The 26,143-nt window shown below is 40.3% G+C and overlaps 2 protein-coding genes across 7 annotated transcripts in view; one reads left to right on the top strand and one right to left on the bottom strand.

Moving 5' to 3' along the window:
• Positions 1–17,498, bottom strand: part of C1H1orf141 (chromosome 1 C1orf141 homolog) — a 52,307-nt gene extending 34,809 nt beyond the window's left edge. For 3 of the 6 annotated variants that reach the window (XM_019036528.4, XM_055350479.2, XM_019036517.4), the window contains exons 1-4: positions 10,464–10,518; positions 6,671–6,756; positions 2,735–2,826; positions 1,325–1,482 (exon numbers count right to left, since the gene is read on the bottom strand). In XM_019036528.4, the coding sequence (XP_018892073.3) occupies positions 1,325–1,482; positions 2,735–2,809 (233 nt within the window). In that variant the 5' untranslated portion in view covers positions 2,810–2,826; positions 6,671–6,756; positions 10,464–10,518. Of the gene's footprint in view, positions 1–1,324; positions 1,483–2,734; positions 2,827–6,670; positions 6,757–10,463; positions 10,519–17,148 lie in introns of those variants that run through there. The other 3 variants (XM_055350508.2, XM_031014973.3, XM_055350484.2) reach the window with 3 other exon arrangements.
• The window catches only part of IL23R (interleukin 23 receptor), a 122,676-nt gene continuing 111,005 nt past the window's right edge, over positions 14,473–26,143 (top strand). The window contains exon 1 of the mRNA XM_055350436.2: positions 14,473–14,697. The gene's annotated coding sequence lies outside the window, so the exon portion shown is untranslated. The remainder of the gene's footprint in view (positions 14,698–26,143) is intronic.

The raw sequence follows: 26,143 nt of genomic DNA, 5'->3' as shown, positions 1-26,143 counted from the left end.
CTCAGCCTCCCAAGTAGCTGGGACTACAGGCATGCACCACCAAGCCCAGATAATTTTTTAAAAATATATTTTAGTAGAGACAGGGTTTCACCATGTTGCTCAGGCTGGTCTCAAACTCCTGACCTCAGGCAATTCGCCCACCTCAGCCTCCCAATGTGTTAGGATTACAGGCGTGAGCCACCATGCCCGGCCCACAAATGTCATAGTGCTCACGTGGGCTGCCTAGTGCATAGTGTCATAGCTGCTGCCTGTCTAAACTATGTGTGAAAATCAAGGTCACATAGCTAACAAGTAGCAAGGCTGGATTTAAACCTTAGCAGTCTGATTTCAGAGCCTGTGCTCTTCATCACTACTATACCCTATTCAATAGGATGACTGTGAGCTTTTGGGCTTGGCAACTGGGTGCACAGTAGTGCTTTGTACTTAGGCAGAGAACAAGTGAGGAAAACTTGTTACCCAGAATAAATGAGATAAGGACAGTATCCACACTACTACCAATGTCCAATTAATTTGAAGTTCTATTGATTCCACATCTTTGTACTTCTTTTTTTCTGAACTCTCCTTTACAATTCTGATGTGCTTGGAAAAATTTTATAGCATTATGCATGTACTAAATGCCAGTGAAAGACCAAGTATGACATATTTAGGCTATCCCTTTTAAGTGCACAGAGAAATTGCCTTACTTAGTTTTCTAGGCAGACTTTTTCTTAAGCATATCAGTTAAAGTTTGCAATAAATCCTGACATTAATTTGGGGCAATATAATTGAGCTCAAGAAAAGCCTTCCTTTAAAAATTCACAATTGTAATTACCATCTACACTAGTAAAATATTATACATAATAAATATTTTATAAACTAGAAATATTCAGAAAGCTAATCTAGTATATTTTAACTCATAACCCTTATAAAATATGCCATAAAACTTTCATTTAATATACATTGCATAATCTAAGACAGATATAAAGTAATGTTTTAAAACTCTGAACTGGATGAGGTGAGGTGGCTCATGCCTGTAATCCCAGTACTTTGGGAAGCCTAGGTGGGTGGATCTCTTGAGGCCAGAAGTTCAAGACCAGCCTGGGAAACATGGGAAAACCCCATCTCTATTCAAAATACAAAAAATTAGCTGGGCATGGTGGTGCATGCCTGTAGTCCCAGCTACTCTGGAGGCCAAGGTGGGAGAATCACCTAAACCTGGGAAGTTGAGGCTGCAGTGAGCCATGTTTGCACCACTGCACTCTAGCCTAGGCAATGAGTGAGTCCTTGTTTCACAAACAAACAAACAAATTCTGAACCGAAAATTTAAGGTGGTTATGATAGTTACATTTTTGATTTTGTAATGCTGCATGACTTGTCTTCTTTGATCTTTGATATTGCCTTAGACGCGGATGTAGCAAGAGCTTCTTCAAATTCCAACTGAAAATCAAATGTCAGGGGTATAGCCATAGTTGTTTTTCTTCCTTCATTCTGAAGCCTGTTTATCTGCAGCAAAGCCAAAGTGAAAAAAAAAAAAAAAGAATACTCTTTATATGGGGAAAATCTTAGGTGGAAAGAAAAAAAAAATCTCACTTTACACACACACACACAGAATTTAGGTGGCAGGCAATAATGGAAAAATAGTACAGACTGAAAATTGGGGGTCTAGTGCACCAACTGTTTTTATGCCTTTGCTGTGTGACCTGAGTCGTTCTTTTCCCATCTGTAAAATGTGGGGGTAGGACTTGAGGATTATTAAGGCTCCCTCCTAATTCTAAAGTACAGAATTTAAGGAAAGACCTACATATTTAGATACATAGAGCTCTTGGAACCATAGTAGGCATGTCCCTCCAGCCTGCTCCTCTTCCTGTAGCCACACGCACGATGAATCACACCAATCTTCCTCTAGTCGTGAGAGCCAGAAATAGAGTGAAGAAAGTAATCAAAAGAGGACTTTGTTAAAATCCTTATACAAATGGATTGAAGAAGAAAAAGGATCTAGCTAAAAGGTGAGTAAAGGAGCTGAAAGTTTTCTCTAAAAAATTATCTCAGAGCATAGCACAAAAGAATAAAGAGATGAAAACCCTGAAAGCAAAATCAAAGGATATGGGGGACTTCTGCTTCTGCCAATAGATGGAGCACTATGGGAATTAGTCTCCTGCTCTCAACAACTAGGAGCTCAGGCAAAATATATGAAAACAACTGCCCCCAGCTATTAGAAAACAGAGTAGGACAGATCGCTGAAAGAAGCGAAATAACTGAGGTCCACCCTCTAATAGCCCAGCTTACATCCCGGAGGTGGTTTCGGGGCTGAGGTACAGGGAGGAGAAACCCATTGGATTGGGGGAACTCAAACCAAATCTTGTGGCTTTGATCTTGCTAAAGTTAAGAGAAAGATCGCACCAGCAATCACACTGTCATGCATTTACCTCAGAGAAATGGAAACTCATGTTCATACAAACCTGGATGCAAATGTCCATAGCAGCTTTATTTTATTTTTTAAGCAGCTTTATTTTTACTAGTAAAATCGTCAAAACAATCCAAAAGCCCTTCATTGGATGATTCATTGAAACTTTGTACATCAGCAATAAAATGTTTATATTTGTATACATTACCTTTTCAACTAGTATAATTAGTTGCTTTTTACAAATTAGTTTATATCATATTAATGTATCATTAGCTAAAAAGTAAAATTATTCACATTTGAAATGTTAACCTGTTAATGATTAAAATGAATTGTAGCTTATACTTCACAAACCTTTGTTCTTCTGGCCAAGATTATCTCTGCTTGCTTATCAAGGACATCCAACTTCTCTAAGATTTTTTCTGCCATTGTCAATCACTAAATTCCTATTTTAAAATAAGGAGGAAGAAGAACAAATCAATTCAAATTTAAACATATAACTAGGCATAAGTTTTCAAAAGACTCACTTTTACATTACTGTTTTAGGTAAATAATAGAATTGTTGAAATCATACAGTAAATCATAGAATTGTAAATGTACCCAAGTTTTTTCAATTGAAGGCTATATGATCAGAACTCCCAGATATGTATAGGCCCCATGAATTTTTAAATTTATGATAAAGGTGAGGGGGAGAAAGTTCACGATTACCGTGAGAACCATATGTGACTTATACTTGAAGCAAGACCGTGTGGCTTGACTTACATCTATTTTCTTTTTAAATTTTTTAAATTAAAAATATATCAAGCTAGGAGTAGGACTTAATTTTGTTGTTGTTGTCGTTGAGACAGAGTCTTAGGAGTGCAGTGGTGTGATCTTGGCTCACTGCAACCTCCACCTCCTGGGTTCAAGTGATTTTCCTGCCTAAGCCTCCTGAGTAGCTGGGATTACAGGTGTGCACCACCATGCCCAGCTAATTTTTGTATTTTTAGTAGAGACGGGGTTTCATCATGTTGGCCAGGCTGGTCTCAAACTCCTGACCTCAAGTGATCTGCCTGTCTCAGCCTCCCAAAATGCTGGGATTACAGGTATGAGCCACTGTGCCTGGCCAGGAGTAGGACTTTGGACATATCTGTTTTCTTTTTGTCATGATATAATTTTAATGAAAGTAAATACAAGGAACTCATATTTATATAATTAATTGCTTCAAATTAAATTGGTCAATGATCCAAGACTGTTAACAGCATGTAGCAGGCAATTAGTCACACATAAGTAGCAGCAACTAAGCTGGTTAGGTCCCATTGCCATAATAGTTCATATTTCCTAGTTAATTAATATTGCTAACAGTCTCATCTGAGGTCAAGCAGTCCATATTAAGTTTAGGGAGCTGTATGAGACATCAGAACCTGGTCTAATTTATTACATCTTCAGATGAGAAAACTGAAGGCCACAGAGTACCCTATTAGTTTAATAGAAATGGCTAGGGCAGAGTGGAGGCAAGAATCCAGGAATATCAACCCAAAAGTCCCTTTATTTATTTATTTATTTATTTTAAAAATTGAGTAGATGGGTCAGGCACAATAGCTCATCCCTGTAATCCCAGCACTTTGGGAGGCCGAGGCGGGCAGATCGCTTGAGGTCAGGCGTTCAAGACCAGCCTGGCCAACATACTGAAACCCTGTCTCTACTAAAAATACAAAAATTAGCTGTGCGTGGTGCCACATGCTTGTAATCCCAGCGATTTGGGAGGCTGAGGAGGGGTCGCTTGAACCCAGGAGGCAGAAGTTGCGGTGAGCCAAGATGGCACGCCACTGTGCTCCAGCCTGGGTGACAGAGTAAGACTCTGTCTCAAAAAGAAAAAAAAATTGTGTAGATGACCATGCAGTCAGTATATTTTTGCTCACTGAATTAAATGGGCTCCAGTGGCATTTAAGTGTAAAAGTGATGTGGTTCACAGAAAGTACAGAATCATCAATGTTTTCAATGAATATTAATGTTAATACTAAGGTTCTTTCCAGCTCAAAAAAATCTCTGATATTTCTCCTATATTGTATATTATTCCAGCAATGCCACGTGGAGACAACAGTTCATGAAAGGAGAAAGATTCAGGATCCGATGCCAAAAGTTTACATTATTTTGTAATTGGTTTCTTTCAGCTTTTTTTTACTCTTTTTTCCTTCACCATACATCGCCCTGAGTATGAATTCTTCATGCACTGAATGACATCCCATCCCAGCATGCCCTCTATCACGTCACTACATCCAGATTTTCCCTCCATCACATGATGTAGTCCAGTGTGATAAATAAAGTATACAGACATGCTGGGTGTGGTGGTGTGTGCCTATAATCCCAGCTACTTGGGAGGCTGATGCAGGAGGATTGCTTGACCCTAGGAGTTTGAGACCACTCTGGGCAACATAGCAAGACCTCATCTCAAAAAGAAAAAAAAAAAAGTAGCCGGGCACAGTAGCACGCATCTATAATCCCAGCTGCTGGGGAGGCTGAGGTGGGAGAATCAAAAGGATCATTTGAGTCCAGGAGTTCGAGGCTGCAGTGAGCTATGATCATACTACTGCACCCCAGCTTGGATGACAGACAGAGCAAGATCCCATTTGTTTAAAAAAAATTACGCAGAGGAAATTCTGGGCCATGGGGGTGCAAGCAGATAGCCTGCCTTATGACGAACCACACAACCTCAGGTTGCACGCTGGGAAGGGGAGATCCAGGATTGTGAAAGCTGATCATATGAAATGGGTCACTCTTGTGGTACCTAACTTAAACACAGTGAGAAGCCAGGGTAAGAGAAAACACTCAGGGCGCAGAACATCGCTTCAAAAATGCAGTCCCTCTGCAAGTCTGGCAGCTGAAATTGACTGCTGTAACCTAAACCAGTTGTATCTAATAGCTACCGAAAAGACCTGTGGCAACTCTAAACGAATTTTGCCCACAGCCTTCACTTACCAATCTTGTCAGTGCCTCAAAACCTCACTAGTGCCAATTTGTAACACTTCCTGGTTTTATAAAACCTCTAACCTATTCTTTGTTCTTCAGAATATACTGAAGACTACTGCTCTGTGTGTATGCCCTAATTGCAATTATTTCCTCCCAAATAAACATTTTGATTTTAGAGATCAGTCTCTATATTTTATTTGACATTGACAGGGTAAAGGCATTAGCATAATGTGAATGCTGATGACTTTCTGGATTTCTTACAGGACTATAGGGGACAGATTTTGAAAGAGAATATACATTATGATTACGTGGACATATATTCTTTTCAGACCCAAGAAACATCCGTCTTGTAAAACTAAACTAAACTAAAACTCTCCGAGGAGTTTTAGCTTTTGTGTTTCCCTTAAACAAAATATGAGTTCAAGGGCGGGGAGAAGGCTCTCATATTCCCCACCTAAGTTCATTTTACTGGAGACAAAGATTTCTATTTTTCAGCAAGACACAGGTAAATAACTGGAAGAATCAATGTATTGAAGTGAATGAGTTTCCCAGTTTGGGGAAGGTATAAACTACATGAGGGCCAGCTGAAACAATGCTGCTCATTTGTGAGAAAGAACAGAAAGCAGATCTTTTTAGAGTAAGGTGTCCTACACCTCTCACTTTTAGTCACCCCATCTTCAACACCACATAGGACATTTTAAGAGGCAAAATGCCATCCCATTATACACACACACATACGCACATGCACGCACATGCACACACAGCTGTATTTTTCTATATACGGTTAACCATAGCATGAAATAATTTTTATGTTTTTGCTTTAAAAATAGTTTGCTAAGAGTAAATTATTTGGCTATGAATGATTTCTGGAAAATCACTGTGCAGATCATGAATTTTTTTGAAGTGAGAAAAACTAACCAATTATTTTCAAGCGTCAACAACAGTTTTATGAATACTAAATTTGCCGGTTAATGAAATTGACTGAATGTTAGTTTTGTAGTATTAATTTCATATTTTGAAACTAATACAATTTTTTCAGTTTGCAAATTCTTTTCTTCCATTGGTCTTTGGCAATGTGCCAATGGTACCTAATGGATAAATGGCCCTGGGAAAAAGTGGAGGTGAGGAAACACTATAGATTAACTTGCTTGCTTTCATCATTATATTTCATAAGTTCATCAAGGGCCTATTTTGTGTCTCCTCAAATAAATGCTGAGAGCAAAGGAACATCAGTACTAATATGATGATGTTCCCCAACTACTTTGCATAAACTAACTACTAATCTTTTAATGCAAAATGAATCAAGACGATATTAAATGGGCTGGGCGCAGTGGCTCATACCTGTAATCCCAGCACTTTGGGAGGCTGAGGCAGGCGGATCACTTGAGGTCAGGAGTTTGAGACCAGGCTGGCCAACATGATGAAATCTATTAAAAAAAGAAAAATACAAAAAAAGAAAAGAAAATTAGCTGGGAATGGTGGTGCATGTTTGTAATCCTAGCTACTCTGGAGGCTTAGGCAGGAGAATCCCATGAACCCGGGAGATGGAGGTTGCAGTGAGCCAAGATCACACTACTGCACTCCAGCCTAGGTGACAGAGTGAGACTCCTTCTCAAAAAACAAAAACAAACAAACACAATGCCATCAGAACTGTCTTTCTTCAACAGGACACTGATCAGGACCAGTTCCAGCCCACAAACCTTGGCTTGCTCTCATAACCTGAAGAATACCCAAACTCTTCAGATGACATATGAGACTATTCAAGAAAAGATAGTCCAGGATCTGGCTCAGCCCACCTTTCTAGTTTATTCATCCTTCCCCTTTCTGTTCCACCATTTTCTACCACTCTTACTTCCTGGACACGTCCTGCCCTTTTCTCAAGCACACTGTTCACTCCTGCGTTTCCTTCTACTCAGAATGTTCTCCCACATGTCTTCCAGTCAAAAGCCTACTCTTTATGAAATATGGTATGAAGACTACCTCTTCTTCTTCTTCTTTTTTTTTTTTTTTGAGATGGAGTCTCGCAGTCTAGGCTGGAGTGCAGTGGCACAATCTTGGCTCACTGCAACCTCCACCTCCCGGGTTCAAGTGATTCTCCTGCCACAGCCTCCTGAGTAGCTGGGATTACAGGTGCCCGCCACCACACGCAGCTAATTTTTGTATTTTTGGTAGAGATGGGGTTTCACCATATTGGCCAGGCTGGTCTCAAACTCCTGACCTTGTGATCCGCCCACCTCGGCCTCCCAAAGTGCTGGGATTACAGTGCCCAGTCATGACTACCTCTTCTATGAAACTTTCCTTGGCATTGTCTCATTCCTTGTCTCAGTGACAGTCTATTTGTTGTGTGCTCCTGGCCTCAAGCAATCCTCCAGCCTCTCAGCCTCCTGAGTAGCTGGGATTACAGGCAAGAGCCACCACACCAGGTTTTAAGAGGTTTACTCGCTGGGCGTGGTGGCTCACATCTGTAATCCCAGCACTTCGGGAAGCTGAGGCAGGCGGATCACTTCAAATCAGGAGTCGAGACCTGCCTGGCCAACATGGTGAAACCCTGTGTCTACTAAAAATACAAAAAAAATTAGCTGGGCATGGTGGCACATGCCTGTAATCCCAGCTACTTTGGAGGTTGAGGTAGGAGAATAACCTGAACCCAGGTGGCGGAGGTTGCAGTGAGCTGTGATCGTGCCACTGCACTCCAGCCTGGGTGACGAGCGAGTCTCCATTTCAAAAAAAAAAAAAAAGAGATTTACTCTGTGACAGATCTCTTCCTTACTGGGTTGAAAGCTCATTTGAAGCAAGAATTGACTTATCCACCTCCGACTCTCAGCCTCAGGCAAAGCGTTTTACATCTAACGGGGATTTGAAAATTACAATTTAATTTGGAGATGTCTCTGAATATAAATTTTTAGGAAGAGTAATCCTAGTTTATCTGTAATAAATGATGTTACTTCATAATGATTTACTGGAAGATGAAATAAAAAGTTGAGTGAATTATTATAAAATGCGGTTACTGCCAATCTAAACTTGGTAAAATTGTTTTGAAAGGAAACTTGGATTTATGTTCTTAATTTCTAGCTCAGTAGTGACAGTTTTTTGTTGTTGTTTGTTTGTTTGTTTTTAAAGAACACAATGAAATAGAGGCCATACCAATTGGGGCAGAATGAATTCCCAATTACTCTCACAGTGAATCATCTACAGGCCTCACTGCAAAAACTTGCTCTCAACAAAAATTGTAGGTCAATATTATTAGCATATCAGAGACTAAGTCATATCTAAAATAAAAATGTCTTAAATATTTTAAGAGAACAATTTTATTTTAACAGCACCTTTGGGACTAAAAACAAACAAACAAAAAATAACAAAACCCAGTGTCGTCAATATAACAGGCTCAGCTGAGAAGAGTTCTTCAGCAAGTTCTAAACAACTCAGGAAAACTAAGAATCTCTAAAGTTACAAACTAAAGGCCTGAGAAATTATCTAGAAAATGCAGGCTTAAATTAAAATTCACTTCCATTATGTGGCTTTATCAGTTCAAATGCTTACTCCTTGAGGACGAGGACACTTCTTACACTTTTATCTGACACAGTCCACTATTGAGACCACAGTAAGGACTCACTTCATCTGTTATGTGATTAATGTTTACTCAATAATTAGATAACTGGCTGAGTTATCTCCATCTCACATTCCAAGGATAGACTTAGGGGAATCTTTTTTCTTTAAATCTAAAATGTTGATAAATGGCCCATATTATAGGCTGAATTATGTTGCCCCTAAATTCATATGTTGAAGTCCTAGGCCCCAGGATCTCAGACTGGGATTGTATTTGGACATACAGCATTTAAAGAGTAAAGTTAAAATGGGATTGTTAGGGTAGGCCTCTGGCCAGCATGACTGGTGTCATATAAGAAGAGGAGATTGGGACACCGAGGATACACAGAGGAAAGTCGTTGTGAAGATTCAGTGAGAAGGCAGCCACCACCCCAAGCCAAGGAGCGAGGCCTCTGAAGAAAACAACCCTGCCCACCTCTTCATTTCCAACTTTTAGTGTCTAGAACTGTAAGAAAACAAATTTCTGTTGTTTAGCCACTCCGTCTATGATGTTTTGTCATGGCCGTCCCAGCAAGGTAGTACAGCCCAGGCACTGAGAACTAATTTAAAAACCCGACCTATGTGCTTAGTTCCGCATTATGCATTTTCTTGTCCCTTATTTATTTATTTTTATTTTTGAGACGGTCTCACTGACTCTGTCACCCAGGCTGGAGTGCAGTGGCTGCGATCTCAGCTCACTGCAACCTCCGCCTCCCAGGTTCAAGCGATTGCCCTGCCTCAGCCTCCCCAGTAGGTGGGACTACACGCGCCCACCACCATGCCCGGCTAATTTTTGTATTTTTAGTAGAGACGGGGTTTCGCCACTGTGGCCAGGCTGGTCTCTAACTCCTGACCTCAAGTGATCCGCCCCCCTTGGCCTCCCAAAGTGCTGGGATTACAGGCGTAAGCCAACGCGCCGGCCTGGAAGGGAAGTTTCTAAGAAAAACTACTGAGGAATTTTAAAACTATGATGTACGTGGATTGTGGAGTATTATTGTGGGTGACTAATCAGATAATGATTGGAAGAATTGATCAGCCAGCTCGAAATCTCAGCACAATTACTGCGGGGGCGATCAGCTTCCACCATCCATTCCAGGATGTTGGGAGTCGTCAATTTGGAAATGTATCAATTAAGCGCCCCCCAGAGCCTCTCGCATCTCTTGCCCGGCCCCGAGTCACCTTCCCCCAGGTGCCTCCATCTCGCTGGAAACATACGAAGCCCGACTCAAACGCTCTATGCCTATGGTCGTTTCATGGGAAAGCAAAATTAACAGCAACATTGAGGAAGCTCATTAATATTTAGTTTAGAAGATGCAAAGGGTTCTTCCGCGAACCTGGAAGAGCCCCCCGGGCTCGCCTCTCGCCGCGGTCCCACACTTGCCTGACCTCAACCACACTCTCCCGCTCCAGGCCCAGCTGGAGAACGTCCCACCGACTCCGGGGACAGAAAGGCCGTTTATGTAAAACGACGTTTTTCCTATTTCGCCTCCCACCCTCATGCAAATTTTGATTTTCAACTCTTCCAACCCTTCCGCACCCTGAAACAAACCTCATCTCCTTTCCTCCCTCTTCTGGCTCCGCGGGTTACTCGCCCCGCCCCCACCCTTCAGTCCCTTAGCAACGCGTCCTCGGTCCGTAGAAACCGGTTGCCGAGCTCTGCCTACCTCTGAAAGGCCTAGAGAGCAGAGTTCTCTTCTCAGAGGGGCTTCGCCCGCAGACTTTTGTCACTAAAAGCCCAGGTGACTCCCCAGATGCTTACGGATATTAAAACCGATTATGCTGAAGGAGTGGAAGGAGAGTCAAGTAAAAGAAGAAGATCAAGTAAAAAGAACTGGGGAACAGTGACTTTGTTTCCCCTTATTGTACCTCCTTTCTCCTTTTGTGCTTTCCTGGAAACATCGAATTTCAAAAAGAAGCTTACAAAGTCCACCATACAGCTTGCAGGTCTGAATGGAAGTCAACAGTTTATATTTGAATATTTGATGGAAGATTGCTTTCAAGGCTTATGATATTAAAAACAACAACAACAAAAAACCATTCTTATTTCCAAGGCCAAGAAACCTCCCGTGCGATTAGTAAAATCACCACTGTATTACGCAAGTTGTATAGCAGACTTGGCTGCACACACACATACCACTTAGCACTTTTATGAGAGATAATGGAGATGCACTGACATATATTCTGCTGTATTTACTGTATCCTAAGGAACCATTTGTCCTTATTGCTCACTTGTGTGAGCAGAAAATGCACTAAGGCCATGGGAATCATTTATTTTTAGAGCCATAATCTAAAAATGACAGACTTGAAAACAGCTTGTATTTAATTTAAAATGATGGGGAATTTCACAACATTGGTTAAATTTTAAGTCAGGGGTTGTTCATCATTCCAAGAATGTACCTTATCTGATGCATCAAAATAGGGGGAAAAGCTTTAAAAAACAGCATTTCAACATCTGTGAGAAGAAAAGGAAGAAAAGCACCAAAATTAATCTTCACAAGTCTGTGCTAGTGGCAATGGCAAAACTGCAAAAATAAAATAAAATAAAATAAAGAAGTATAGTTATGTAGCAATCCAAATTTGGCTAGAAATTGATATTAATAGTCAATGCATGAAAACACTGGAATCAATTTATTTCAAATATTTAAAAAACAAAAATACAATAATTAAAAGTAGAAGGTAGTTTGATTCTTTTCTGTTGCCCAGACTGGAGCACAGTGGTGTGATCATAGCCCACTGCAGCCTCAATCTCCTGTGCTCAAGTGGTTCTCCCACCTCAGCCTCCCTAGTAGCTAGGACTACAGGTGCATGCCACTATGCCAGGCTAATTTTTTTATTTTTATTTTTTTGTAAGGACACGGGTCTCACTATGTTGCCCAGGCTAGTCTTGAACTTCTGGCCTCAAGTGATCCTCTTGCCTTGTTCTCCCAAAGTGCTGGGATTACAGATGTGAGTAGCCACTGTGACTGGCCAAGGTAGCTTGATTCTATTATATTTTTTAAGCCATATACATTCAGGAACAATGGTTTGTATGGAATTGATAACTGGAATCTAGTTGACAGTGGTGATTTGTCTAAGATTGTTATAATAACTTCAGCTCAAAAATTTGCACAGAGGTGAAAATTAGCTTCTTAAGTAAAGAATTCAGTTCAGAAACGTTAGCTACTCATTAATCTTCAGTCAATAAAATTTGTAAAGCATGAATCTTATGAAATTCTTAGAATATTATCATTATCTCAGTTAATATTTATGGAACACGTTCTGCATGTCAGGTACTAGGCTACAACTTTAAAATAGTTCTAATTTCATCCTTTACTTTTCATTCTTAAACCTTAATTCGTACCTATGGAAAGGGTATTATCTTTGATTTTAGAAAAGACCTGACTGAAATTCAAAGAAACTATGTGATTTGCCCAGCATCTTATAATTAGTAATACAATTATTAATATAATACAAAGTACAAAGTATTTTCTCTTTAATAACAAATGTTTGGTAAATGTACACAAAAAAGAATTCAAGTGGATTTTTTCCTAACTACTTTAATTGCTCTCAGTTAAATTCAGTATTTACTGAATGAGTTCATGAACCTATTATAGATAAATACTGGGTAAAGGAACCTAATGAATGTTCCATTTTAAAAGTATACAGATTTCTTAAAATATAAACTGTATACTATAAGAAAGCAAAGAAAATAAAATCTGCAGACTTTTTCCTGCTTCCTTTGAAGTAGGCCAACTACAAAGTTAGAAAGCACATTCCCCAAAACTGCCCTTACTTCTGACACCAAGTTCAGGGGGCCGTCAAAACCCTGAATAGAACCCTCAGGTTCGATAATTTGCTAGAAAGACTCACAGACCTTACTGAAAGCTATTGTATTTAGGGTTATAGTTAATTACAAGGAAAGGTTACAGATTACAACCAGCCAAGGAAAGAAGTTCACAGGGCAGAGTCAGTCCCGAAATAACAAATGTGGAGCTTTTATTGTCCTCTTCCTGTGGAGTCAGGACAGGTTACTCCCTAGCATTGCTGAATGACAATGCACACATGGAGATCTGCCACCCAGGGAAGCTCACCCAATCATTGTGTTCAGAGTTTGTAGTGGGGCATACAGGCATAATCAGTTGATTAACCACATGGTTAATCTCTATCTCCAAGTTGACGGATACCACGTGACCCAAAGCCCTTGCCTTAAGTCACATTGTTGATCTTTCTGGAGTGGCCAGTCCCTACTCTAAGACTATGCAGGTGTGGCCACCTCCCCATCCTAAATCACGTTGTTAGACTATCCCATATGACTCAAGGTCTCCAGGCAAATAAAGCTCTATCAGGCACAACATTCCTAGGGCCCAGAGATTATATCTCAGAAGGCAAGGGCAAAGGCCAGACTTTCTTTTCTTTGGGCAAGAGAGTCTTTCCTATAAATTCTTTACTATATACCTACTAGGTTTAGAAAGTATCAAAATTTGTACTTAATCATCCCCAAATGGTGAAAAGCCTGTGATTCTCCACCCCTGCCTTCTGTCCTCTCTTGAGAAAAGCGCATTTTTTTTTCCCTTGCCCTACACAAACCATGAAGCCTGGGAGAAGTGTCAGTATTCTTCACCATTCCTAATGTTCCTTTCACATCTTTAAGTTTCTTCTTCCTTAGGAAAAGCTGCCTCTTCTGAGGTTAATGACAACTATCTCCCCATACATATTTACTAACAAATTCCCAGGCATTTCTCACTTTTACAGATTTGGGGACTTTCTCAATGTTCCTCTCCATATTAAATCCATTAAGCCAATAGTTTTGCCTCAAAACTCATTATCTTTCCAGATTAAAGCTATCTTTACTTCGTTATCCTCTAACTCTGAAATATTAAGCTCTAACAGGTCCTCTCTGATCACTACCTGTTATCCCTTCTGCCCATTACCTCTCTTATTCTAGATAATGTGCTAGTTGGTCACTTAATGACCTTCTGTCTCTTTTATTTGTGAATCCAATGGACGTCTTTCAGGTCCTATGTTACTTGACAATTCTTCTGAATTGGACACGTTTTACTTCTGGCTCTTTGAAACATTCCCTTCCCTTGGCTTCAATTACACAACTCTCTCCTACTTTTCTTCCTCTGCCTGCTGTAAATATCATTGTACCCTGGGATTCTTTCTTGTTTGTGTGTGGTTTTTTTTCTCCCTTTGTTTCCTTCCTAGGCTTGACATTCCCTTCAAAATTCAGTCCAAACCATGCAGCATAGAATATAGAACTTCTACCATCTGAGCCCATTCTATGTTGAACTGAGTTCTGATTGTCTTTCTAGCTTTATCTCAGCAAACCCATGGTACAGAAAGTGACTACCTTGTAACTTAATGGGAATTTTTACAAAGTTTTGGGCTTTTTATATCTGTGTCTTTTCATGCCGTTCCCTCAGCACAGGGACTTCAGAACTTCTGCAGCCCCCTGGTTCTAAGGATGGAGAAAGTTATCTATGTTAGGCCAATGAGATCACAACACCCTGACCACAGTGACTGGCTCAGGGAGAAGCAGGTGACTAATGGGAGGCCAGTCAGGGCCCAGAAAAATTTTATTCCGGGACTTTGAGCCTTCAGGGAAGAAGACTTCCTCTTCTAGTCTGCCTGTTATGACAATTTGAGCCTTATGCTACAGGAGCCACTATGAAGATCCTGAGAGTGGAGTCAATCCAGGGAAAGCAAACTGAGAGCTGGACCTGGGCCGTATCATTTGAGCCCAGGGTCAAGCGATCACTGAACTTAGAGCTACTCTAGACCTCTTCAGCTAACATGATCCAGTAAGTTCTCTTTGTGTATAAACCAGTCTGATTTATTTTTCTATAGAAGTAAGCCTAGAGACTGATAATATGCTCAACAAACATTTGTCAAATGAAAGGAAACCATAAAATGGATAGATTAACTATCTCAGAGGGCTGGTCTGAGAAGTAAATGATTTACCAGTCATTTACTTTTGCTAGGCCAAGCACAGTGCCTAGCAAAAAGCAGGTACATGAAACGTTCATTATGTTTCCATGCCTCCAGCACTCTCCCTGTCACCACACAGTCCACACAACATAGCTCAAAAACTGCTACCTGAACTTGATTATAAGTTCTAAGAAAACTCATATTCACAAAAATTTGACTTCTTCAGTCCTAGGCTTTTTCCCCATAAGTCTTTTTCTTCTATTAAAGACCACAACTTAATATTTACTTATGTTTTTAAAGATCACAACAGTAAACATATTCATTTGTATAGCATCTGCTACAGTTTGAATACTTGTCCCCTCCGAAAGTCATGTTGAACTTTAATCTCCAGTGTGGCAGTATTGAGAGGTGAGGCCTTAATTTATATTTTTTAAAACAAAGATAAAGTCTTGCTATGTTGCCTAGGCTAGTTTCAAACTCCTGGACCCAAGGCATCCTCTACCTCAGCCTCTCCAGTAGCTGTCCTACAGGCAAGACCACTGCACCCAGCTTGGTGGGGCCTTTAAAAGGTTCTTGGGTCATAAGGGCAGAGCCCTTATGAATGGGTTAATGAATTATGGATTGACAGATTAATGGATTATCATGGGAGTGGGATTGGTGGTTTTATAAGAAAAGGAAGAGAAACCTAAGCGAGCAAGCGTAACCCCCTCACCATGTGATGCCGTGTGCCACCGTGGGACTCTGCAGAGACCCCCCAGAAGCAAGAAGGCCCTCACCAGATGTGGCCTCTCAACCTTGCACTTCTCAGTCCCCATAACTGTGAGAAATAATTCCTTTTCTTTGTAAATTCCCCATTTTCAGATATTCTGTTACAAGCAACAGAAAATGGACTAAGATAGCATCTTGCAAGGCTTCACTTACTATACATGCAAAAGCAAAATATTTAAAGTAAAAAATTGTTAGATCTGACTTCATAAATATTTAAAATTTCTGTATGTCAAAAAAGTCATTAAAAATGTAAGATAGGTTAAACTTGGAAATGTGTATAAACAAAGAGTTCTTAAAATTTTACAAATCACTAAGGACAAACACCATAATGAAAAAGAATGTATGCTGAATATAGTCACTTTACAAAAGAATACCTACAAATGATCATTAATTATATCTTTGATGTTCAATGACATAGTCGAAGTCATGTACATTAAGCCAATAAAATATAATCTTTTTCATATCATGTTGGCAAGCTGGGAAAAGGAACAGAGAAAGATGCACATCTATGCTCTACTGGTTGAATTGTACATTGTGAGGATGGGAATTTACAGTTTATGTAAAAACCTTCAAAAATGTATTAATCTTTGACTCAGCAATTTCACTTCCAAAAATTAATATTTAGAGATTAATCATAGAAATGAACAAAACTTGTAACGATGATTTTTATTTAATATTTTTTATAATGGTAAAAAATTTAAAAGTGGATAATAACATCTATCATCTATTTATTGAATTCTCACTTATTAGATTTATTATGTGTCAACTATTGCATTTTCACATACATTGTCTCATTTATTCTTCATTTTATAGATTAAAAAGTGAATTTAGAGATATTAAATATTCTGATCAAGATCATAAATCTAGTAAATGGCAGATTCAGAATTTAAACCCAGTTATATTTTTTTCCAAAGCCTATGATCTGAATTACTATTTTTAGATTTTCTTGTCAAAATTTTTGTCTAGCCATAGGATGATAAATATGATGCAGCTGTTACAAGAGGTATGAAGAAATATGTAATAACATAGGAAAATGTGTATGATATTGTGTTAATTGAAGAAATTATAAGATTAGAAAGCTTTATACACAGAATGATTCTTTTAAGACAAAGTATGAGTCTCTGTTCAAAGAAAAAGATCTGTAATAAAGCATCCTCAAAAGATAGTTATCTTAGGGTGGTAAAGTATATCTTGGAAATATTTTTCTACTTTGTATACTTTTGTATTTTCTAAATGCACAGACTAATTCATAGTAGAAACTATTAATGTATTATTTTTGCAGCCAACAAGTTATTAAAACCCTTCAACATGGCCAAAAGACTTTTTTCTTCTTGTGAGACTGGAAAAGTCAAAAGCCTCTTAAAAAAAAAAAAAAGTTTGAAATTTCTTTCCACTGGGCACTCAAAAAAGTTTTTACAAGTCAGGTCCAGGGACTCATGTCTATAATCCCAGCACTTTGGTAAGCTGAGGTGGGAGGATCATTTGAGGCCAGGAGATCAAGACCAGCCTAGGCAACACAGCAAGACCCCATCGCTACTAAAAATAAAAAAAATTACCTGGGTGTAGTGATGCATATCTGTAGTCCAGCTATTCAGGAGGCTGAGGTGGAAGGATCCCTTGAGCCCTGGAGGTTGAGGCTGCAGTGAGCAGAGATCACGCCACTGCACACCAGCCTGGGTGACAGAGTGTGCAGTGGGATAATTAAGGAATCAGAGAGACCATGGGATTGAGGAGGAATTATTTAATTATTTAGGTGCACCGACCCAGTCGATTAACATCCAAAGGGCTGAGACCCAAACAGAGTTAAGCTACCTTTTAAGCATTTCGTGGGGCAGGGGGAGATTTGTGCAGGGGGAAGCGTATTACAGAAGCGAGAAACAAAGACAGTTATTCAATTAAGACATGCATTACATTATTTCTTACTTTTTAAGGAACAACATGTTTTATGACTTGAGATTATCTGTTTAGTGACCTTGCAGCTGCACAGCTAGAGAAACGGAGTCTTCACAATGGCTGGGAAAGGGAGAGATAAGGCTCACTAGCCACAGAAAAACAGGCAGTCAATTTTTAAAGGACTTCAGCTCTTTCTCTTCCTCAGGGGGAATTGGTTTTTCTTACATACAACTGAGTTTTCACTTACACATTTTTTAGTTTCTTTTAATTCCTGTTCCAAGTGAGATCCTTTCTCAAAAAAGTAAAAGATAAAAAATTAAATTAAAAAGAACATTTTTATAAATTATATAAAGCTAAAGACTAAAACAATAATTTGGTGAGTTTAAAAGTAAAAGATAAACCAGTGAAAAATGGAAAAACTCAGAGTGGATAAAAGAAAACTCTGTAGCCATCCCATTTTAAATGCTTCTCTACTCTTTATTCCAGTTTTGTGGCACTTTTACCTAAAGGAATGGCAGAAACATTTTTGTGTTAGGCAGAGCTGAAGCCTCTCCCATTGGCCTGCTCTCACAGGTATTTTATAAATACAGCAACACAGAAATATACTTTTAAATTTATTTATTTTTTTATTTTTTGAGACAGAGTTTCCCTCTTGTTGCCCAGGCTGGAGTGCAATGGTGTGATCTCAGCTCACTGCAACCTCTGCCTCCTGGGTTCAAGCGATTCTCCTGTCTCAGCCGTACAAGTAGCTGGGACCACAGGTGTGTGCCACCAAGCCCGGCCATTTTTTTTGTATTTTTAATAGAGATGGGGTTTCGCCATGTTGGCCAGGCTGGTCTCGAACTCCTGACCTCAGGTGATCCACCCACCTCGGCCTCCCAAAGTGCTAGGATTATAGGCATGAGCCACTGTGTCCGGCCTGGTCTACAAAATTTCATTACAGAATAAACTACTTTAATTGGACCTTGTGTTCAGAGTATAACCTTACTTAATCTTCCCTATAGGTTTAAGAGGTAGGTATAACTATGCCTATTTCATAAATGAGACCACTGATTCTCAGAGAGATTAAATAACTTGACAACTTTCTTAGATAGTGAGAGATTAATTTTTTTTTTCATTTCGAAGCCCAAGATCTTTCCACTTCCTCTCACAGCATAACAAAATCAAAGGCTATGCATGTGCTCCCCAAAGAAAACTTAGGGTAAATACCCTGTCTGTGACTCAAGACACATTTTACAAGTGGCTAAGAAAAAAAATCTTTAGACTGTTTGAAAATGAGTAGCATGGCTTTTAACATAGTGCTGGGGAGGATTTTTGCTTTGAAAGTAAAATTAAAGGTGAATTGATAATGAATATATAAATATCATGACAAAGGGTACTATTGTCTTATTTTTGGCTCTCTCAAAAGCAGACCAAGCAAAAACAAGGATTTTGAGTATAAGGAGTTTATCTGGGAGGTGATCCCAGAAAGTGTGGTGAAGTGAAGCAAGGAAAGATGAAATGTCAATGCATTAATTAGTGGGTCACTGCTGTGGGAAACTGGGGCTCAATTTCTCAGAGTAGCATCTAAGAGTTGATGGAACTGATGTAGAACACAGTGCAGAATTGCCCCTTCAATGGGTGAGGAGGCTGGAGTGCTTTTATTCAGCAAATCCCATCTATCATGAATTGATGGTTGTTTCTGGGACATTATGTCTCTGGCACTTCCAGCCTTCCCTACAAGTAGACTGAGCACACTCCTGAGACCAGAAACCATTCTTAGGCAGAGAGACACAGGTGCTTGAAGTAAGATGCCCTTGCATGTAAAAAATTTTTCTATGAAGCTGTAGGTGACCTTGAGAATGGACTGAGGGAATCTAGGCAGGACATCAGCAGAATATGCCACAGGGATCAATAATAAGTAAATGTGTGTTTGTGTGTGTATGTGTGTGCAGCTTGAATAGAATAAAATGCAATTTCATAAGTAGTTTCAAAAAGAGCAAAATGCAGAGAAAACTATGTTCTCTTACTTTTATAGACCCTTCTACCACTTGATAGTGCATACCAAAGTTTAGGTGCTTGAAACTAAAAAACAAAAAAATAAAATAAAAAATAATGATGACTTGAAATGATGACAAACACTGATAATAGCTGCAAAACAACTTTCCCCAAATGTGCCCTTTTCCAGTTGATGGTGAAGCTACTGTTACTATATTGTGGATTTTCAGAATGATTCTTTCTTTCAACGCTTGGCTTCTCCTTCAAATCCTGCCCATCTTGACACCTATTCTAGATTCACGAAATCATTACTACAGAGCAGCGAAGCTCTTGAATTAATGCCTAAACCACTTTCTTACTTTGTATATCTCTTTACTTTTCACTGCTACTGGGGTCTGATTTGTCTCTTTTATATTGGCATTCCTTCTAGAAACAGGAAGATCCTTTTTGAAAAACAAATTTTTAAGAGAAGAGTTGTTTTCCTAATTCAAATGTTGACAAAAAGGATTATTAATGCTGATAACTATAATCATTCTTCTGTATTCACGTCTTGTATTATAGTCACATGTCTTCTTAAGCTACTTAAAATGATTTATTTTAAAACCCCATGAACGAAATTTAATTGAAAGTTAATGTCAAATACCATTATTATCTTTGAACTAAATGTGAAATTAAATATTGATAAATTTTCATTAATTCTAGAACGATTGATACTCTGTCAAAGTCCTCCTATAATTCCTTTGATTTCTCCTGACTGATTTGGTTGTAACTATGTGGGATCTTTTTTTCTTCTAGCTTCTTAAATGCTGGTATTCTCCAGGGTTCTCCCTTCAGATTTCTATCTTCCCACAACCTATTCTCTTTCCCTACATAATCTCACCCATATCCAAAATTTAAGTTATCACCTACTTACTGATAATTCCTGGATTAATATTTCTCACTCTGATCTATCTCTGAAACTCCAGTTTCATTTTGTGATTGCTACCAAACATCTCCACTGGGGGTCCCACAGGCACTGCAAATTCAACATGTCTACATGTTAATTTATATTCCTTCCCAAACTTGCTCCATCTCAGCCCCCTTTTTCACTCTTCACCTAGTCGCTGAGAATGAAATACTGAATTGTTTAAATATGAATAATAGGTGGGTGGTGGCTCACACCTATAATCCCAACACTTTGGGAGGCCAAGGCAGGTGGATCACCTGAGGTCAGGGAGTTCAAGAACAGCCTGGCCAACATGCTGAAACCCCATTTCTACTAAAAATACAAAAAATTAGCCAGGCTTCATGGCGGGCACCTGTAATTCCAGCTACTCAGGAGGCTGAGGCAGGAGGATCACTTGAACCCAGGAGACGGAGGTTGCAGTGAGCCCAAATTGCGCCACTGCCCTCCAGCCTGGGCAACAAGAGCAAAACCCTGTCTCAAATATGTACATAAAATATTGAATGTCTACCATACCCTAATATGGTAGGATGAATACTTAACACTAAGTATGAACTTAACACTAAGTATTTTGTGTAAATTAGCTAATTTAATTACCAAAAGAAGCCTGTTTTCTGTGCTCCTGTGCCCTCTTCCCACCTCTTTTCTGGTCCTCATACCATTGCATTGTTGCTGTTTGTTCCCATGTCTATGTTCATTTCAGTGACCATGTCATATTCACTTTAACATCTTCACTATTGTGCGGTGCTTGGCATACATTAGATAACTAAATATTTGTTGAACCAATTAATGAATATATAACTGAGTGAATAACATTTTAATAGTAATATGTTTCCTGGATAGTCTACGGGGAAAACAGGATCATTAAAATAGTCACAAAACTGCATTCTCTGGCTGTGGTGGCTCGTTTACAAAATGGCCCCTAAGGAACCATGCCTCCCAGTATCACATATTCTTGTAGAAACCATTCCCACATTGAATCTGGGCTAGCTCTGTGGTTGGTTTCAATCAACAGAATGTGGCAGAAGTGATATTTTGTAGTTTCTAAGGTTGGGCTTCAGGTATCTACAGCTTCCAATTTCTCTCCTTTTGGGATATTTGTTTTTGGAAACCAACCAATATGCTGTGAGTAGCCCAAGGCACAGAGAAACCATGTGGAGAAAAACTGAGGGTCAACGGCCCCAGCTGATTTCCCAGGTGCCAGTCAGCATGAACTCCCAGGCCTTTGAATGAGCCATCTTGAATATTCCAGACCATTTGAGTAACAGATGACTGCAGCCCCAGTCAACATCATGTAGGCCAAAAGAGCTTCTCAGCTGAGCCCAGTCAATTCCTCTCCTACTGTGGCTTCATGTGATCATGTCTTATGTGCATGCAATATCAAAAGTGATAATTTTGTGGACTTGTAAAGTCTTTGCCACTGCCACAGTGCCTGTTGATGTCTATGCTAATGCCGCTGGTACCTGATGTTGAGGGTGCAGATCTCTACACTGGGGTGTGGTCTCAGGTTACCACAGAACTGTTGTCATGAATACTGCTGATCTGTTGCCCTTTAGAGTCTCACAGAGATCACTGTGAAAGAGCCTTTAATATTTACCCATATTTTTATTGAACCCCCTTCACTCTAGGACTCAGGCCTGAATTCATAGGGACTGGTCCAATAAATAATATAAGTGATAGACAGACAGACAGACAGACAGAAATAGTGCTACACCCATAATCCTTACTCCTTTTATCCTGGCCCATTATCTTTAAGGCATGCTTCTGTGCCATGGCATTCTCTTCCCTTGGATTCAAGTCTTTGCAAGAAAACTCCAAGGTATTTCATGTAATCAGATCCAAGAATATGAACCCTACCAGATCTTTAGACATGCCCAGAGAAGACCGAAACCAAGATGTTCAACATGTCCAGACAAGTAAATCTAAGACTAGAGACACTTATCAGTGCAGGATACCTCCCCTATCTTCACCATTATCTGCTAACAGCTATACCCTTCTTCTTGGAGAAATTGCTCTTCCCCCTTTCCAAGTAGTTGTGGTTGGACTGCTGGTTATACTACATCACTCCACCCCGGCCCATAGGGATGGGCACATGATCTTGTTCTGGTCAATCATAGAACTTCAGTTCTCTAGGGAAAGGAATTGTTCTAACGGGTGAGTACAGGCCCCAAGACAGAACATTCAGAGTCCTTCTCTGAGATTTTTTTTTCTAGGAAGGGACTCTTTCTTGAGTGAGAAGGTTGTAATCCTGGGCTTCCATGGGGCAAACACCTAGAGGAGACAATGAGGCCCAAAAGACTTAAGCAGATGAGAGGTGGATGTTGCAAGCAAGAGTGAGTGCTGGTTCTGTCAAGTCTGAAGTTTCTCTCCCTGACATACCTGAAGTTACCTGCTCCCCACAGAAATTCCATCAGTTCCATAACAGGCCCCATTCTTCTTCCATTAATTCCCATTTTTTCACATAGTGAGTTTGAGTTGAATTTCTGTCAGTTACAATTAAAAAAACTTTGGACTATTGCAAATATAAGCACAATAGAAGGATAGAAATACTTTTTTCTGGCTGGATGTGGTGGCTCACACCTGTAATCCCAGCACTTTGGGAGGCCGAGGCAGGTGTATCACCTGAGGTCGGGAGTTTGAGACCAGCCTGGCCAACATGGTGAAAGCCTGTCTCTATCAAAAACTACAAAAATTAGCCAGGCGTGTTGGCAGGCACCTGTAATCCCAGCTACTCAGGAGGCTGAGGCAGGATAATAGCTTAAACTTGGGAAGCAGAGGTTGCAGTGAGCCGAGATCATGCATGCCACTGCACTCCAGCCAGCCTGGGCGACAGAGCAGACTGTGTCAAAAAAAAATATAAAGATTGTAGGGGCTAACTAGTTCTCTTGTACTGCTCTCTCTAGCATTTTGGAACTGATAAAATCTACTAGCTACTTCATTTTACTGTGTTTGTATCCAATGTAATAATACTACATTGGATACCTATTACTTTGTTTACCCGACATCCCTTTGTTACTGGCGGGTCTTTGTTCTTAGAGCCCCCAAGATGGGGTAAGCTGCTTCCAAGATGGTGGCAAGCCTTTTGTTCTCTGACCTGGGGTTCTTGGCCTCATGGATTCTAAGGAATGGAACCTTGAGCCATGCGGTGAGTGTTATAGCTCTATTAGAAGCCGTGGGTCACGGAAGAGAACCGTGGAACCCAGCCACTAGTGTTCAGCTCGATTGGGATGAACCTGGGCACTTAGCCGTGCAGGAACAATGGCGAGCCTCTAGCCCGATCCACAGCGGCGATGGGCGCCTCGCTGGGTCAGAAACGCAGTGTACGCCCTGCCGGATCCGGAGGGGTGGAAGTCAGTGGTGGGTCTGCGACAACGGCAATCAGCAGTAGTGGACGGCGAGCGAAAGCTCAGCTCCAGCCAGAACAAACGTGGACCAGAAGAGTGTGCAGTTGCAAGATTTAATAGAGTGAAAACAGAGCTCCCATACAATGGAGGGGACCCAAAGGGGGTTTCCCCTGCCCGCTCGAATTCCTGGGTTTATATCCCAGTCATTGTCCCTCCCCCTATGCGCTCAGGCGATAGATGATTTGACTATTTCTTTACCTCCTGCTTTTAGCCTAATTGGTATTTTAGTGAGCCCTCTTTACTACCTGATGGGTCAGGTGTGAGCCGAGTTACAAGCCTCGTGTTTGAAGGTGGGTGTGGTCACCTTCCACAGCTAGGCTTAGGAATTCTTAGTCGGCCTAGGGAATCCAGCTAGTCCTGTCTCTCACTATCTTCTGAGAATTATTTCTCACATTAACCCCTTGTGGTAGATTAAAAGATTGGCGCCACCCTTCCTGCTTCCCTGTCCCCCACTTCAACAATAGCCTCACTGTGGGCAGAAGATATTTCTTTCCCCTTGACTTAGTGTCCAGTCATGTGACTTTCTTTGACCAATGGCTTGGTCAGGCAGTAGCAGCAGTGTTAGAACGGCTCTGAACCTAAACTTCAGAGGCTCCTGTGTTCCCTGTCTAGCTTAGGGGCCCAGGAGGAGTGAGATCTGGGTTCCTAAGACCCACTATTCCACTAGAATGGAGTACAGCCACTCTAGTCATCACTGCCTGGCAGGGCTGCCCTAGCCAACCGTCAGATTCGTGAAAATGAATGATAGTGGTGTTAAACCACTAGTTGGGGCACTTTGTTATAGAACGTTGTAGTGATAATAACCTAAGTGATATACCTCCCACCCCAGCCCACTCACTCCCAATCATAGGGTTCCCACACAATTTACCAGGTTCTTCTTACACTATCAGATCCTCTTTCCTGTCGTCAGTTAGTCCAGAGGCTGAATGGGCCCCTGGGAGCTCTTCTTAGCATTTTGTACTTGGAGGGGGAGCATTGGGCACTCTTTCTTGTGGCAGAAAGTCTGAAGTGTGAGACCTGGGAGTTGTTAGCCTCGTTGGCCACCCCGTGGGGAAAGCAGATTTGCAGTGAGAAAGAAGTCAGGAGGCGGAGAGTGACACCTAGGGGCTTTTTAGAGTTCCTAGCTGCAGTTATTCCACACTTCAGCTTGAACCTCCGTGACCTGTCTCGGCTTCTCCTTGGCTCTTAATCGCATTTTGCTTCTCTTATTCCCCCTTTTTTTTCTGTTGTAATCTTTCTGAAGAACAGGACAGGGTCTCATTCACGTTTGTCTTTCCCGAAGTACTCTATCAAGTGTCTTACATGTTATAGACACTCAATAAATACTTGTGGGATTAAAGTGGTCCCCCTGCCCAAATCCCTGAGTTAGAACTAGATCCTCCTCCTTTGTCTGAACATGTCCATATGTACTCTAAGCTACCTACTTTATACTGGAGGTTTATTTTTCAATCATTTCCCATAATTTAACTAAAATTAAATCCGTAAGTTGAAATTGGATGAATGACCCAGTAAGCTAGTTTTTTAAAGTTCAGAGTATTTGCTGTTGAAAAACCAACAAGTTGAATTTATTATCCTTTAGGTTAAGGTCTATTTTACTCTCAAGATTCCATAGTTTCATGGTATATACAGTTAACTACTTTTCCAATCATAAATACAAAAATTTTCTGGTAACCCTCTTAAGGAGAGTTAGTCGAAAAATTGCTTTGGCTCTGAGTTGCTCAGCTAAAAAGAAAAAGAAATGCCTAGGTTTATTTTTCCTGATATCTTTACATAGGAATTTTCTGGGCTCAATCCTAGAACTTCTTTCCTTTTCTATCTATAGTCTATATCTAATTTCTTGGTAATCCCATTCATGCCTGTGGCTTTAAATTCCATCTATATGCAGATGACACTCAAATTTATATATCCAGCTTGGTCTCTCCTCTGAATTCCAGGTTCATATGACCCAACCAATTCAACATCTTATCTAGATAACAGGCATTTCGAACTTTTTTTTTTTTTAACTTTAAGTTCCAGGATAAATGTGCAGGACGTGCAGGTTCATTACATAGGTATACATTTGCCATGGTGGTTTGATGCAACTAGCAACCCGTCATCTAGATTTTAAGCCCCGCATGCATTAGGTATTTGTCCTAATGCTCTCCCTCCCCTTGCTCCCCACCTTCTGACAGGCCCCGGTGTGTGTTTTTCCCCTCCCTGTGTCCATGTGTTCTCATTGTTCAACTCCCACTTATGAGTGAGAACATGTGGTGTTTGGTTTTCTGTTCTTGTGTTAGTTAGCTGAAAATGATGGCTTCCAGCTCCATCCATGTCCCTGCAAAGGACATGATCTCA

This window comes from Gorilla gorilla, chromosome 1 (assembly GCF_029281585.2).
Source record: "Gorilla gorilla gorilla isolate KB3781 chromosome 1, NHGRI_mGorGor1-v2.1_pri, whole genome shotgun sequence".
NCBI lineage: Eukaryota > Metazoa > Chordata > Mammalia > Primates > Hominidae > Gorilla > Gorilla gorilla.
This window is presented reverse-complemented; position numbering and strand designations above follow the sequence as displayed.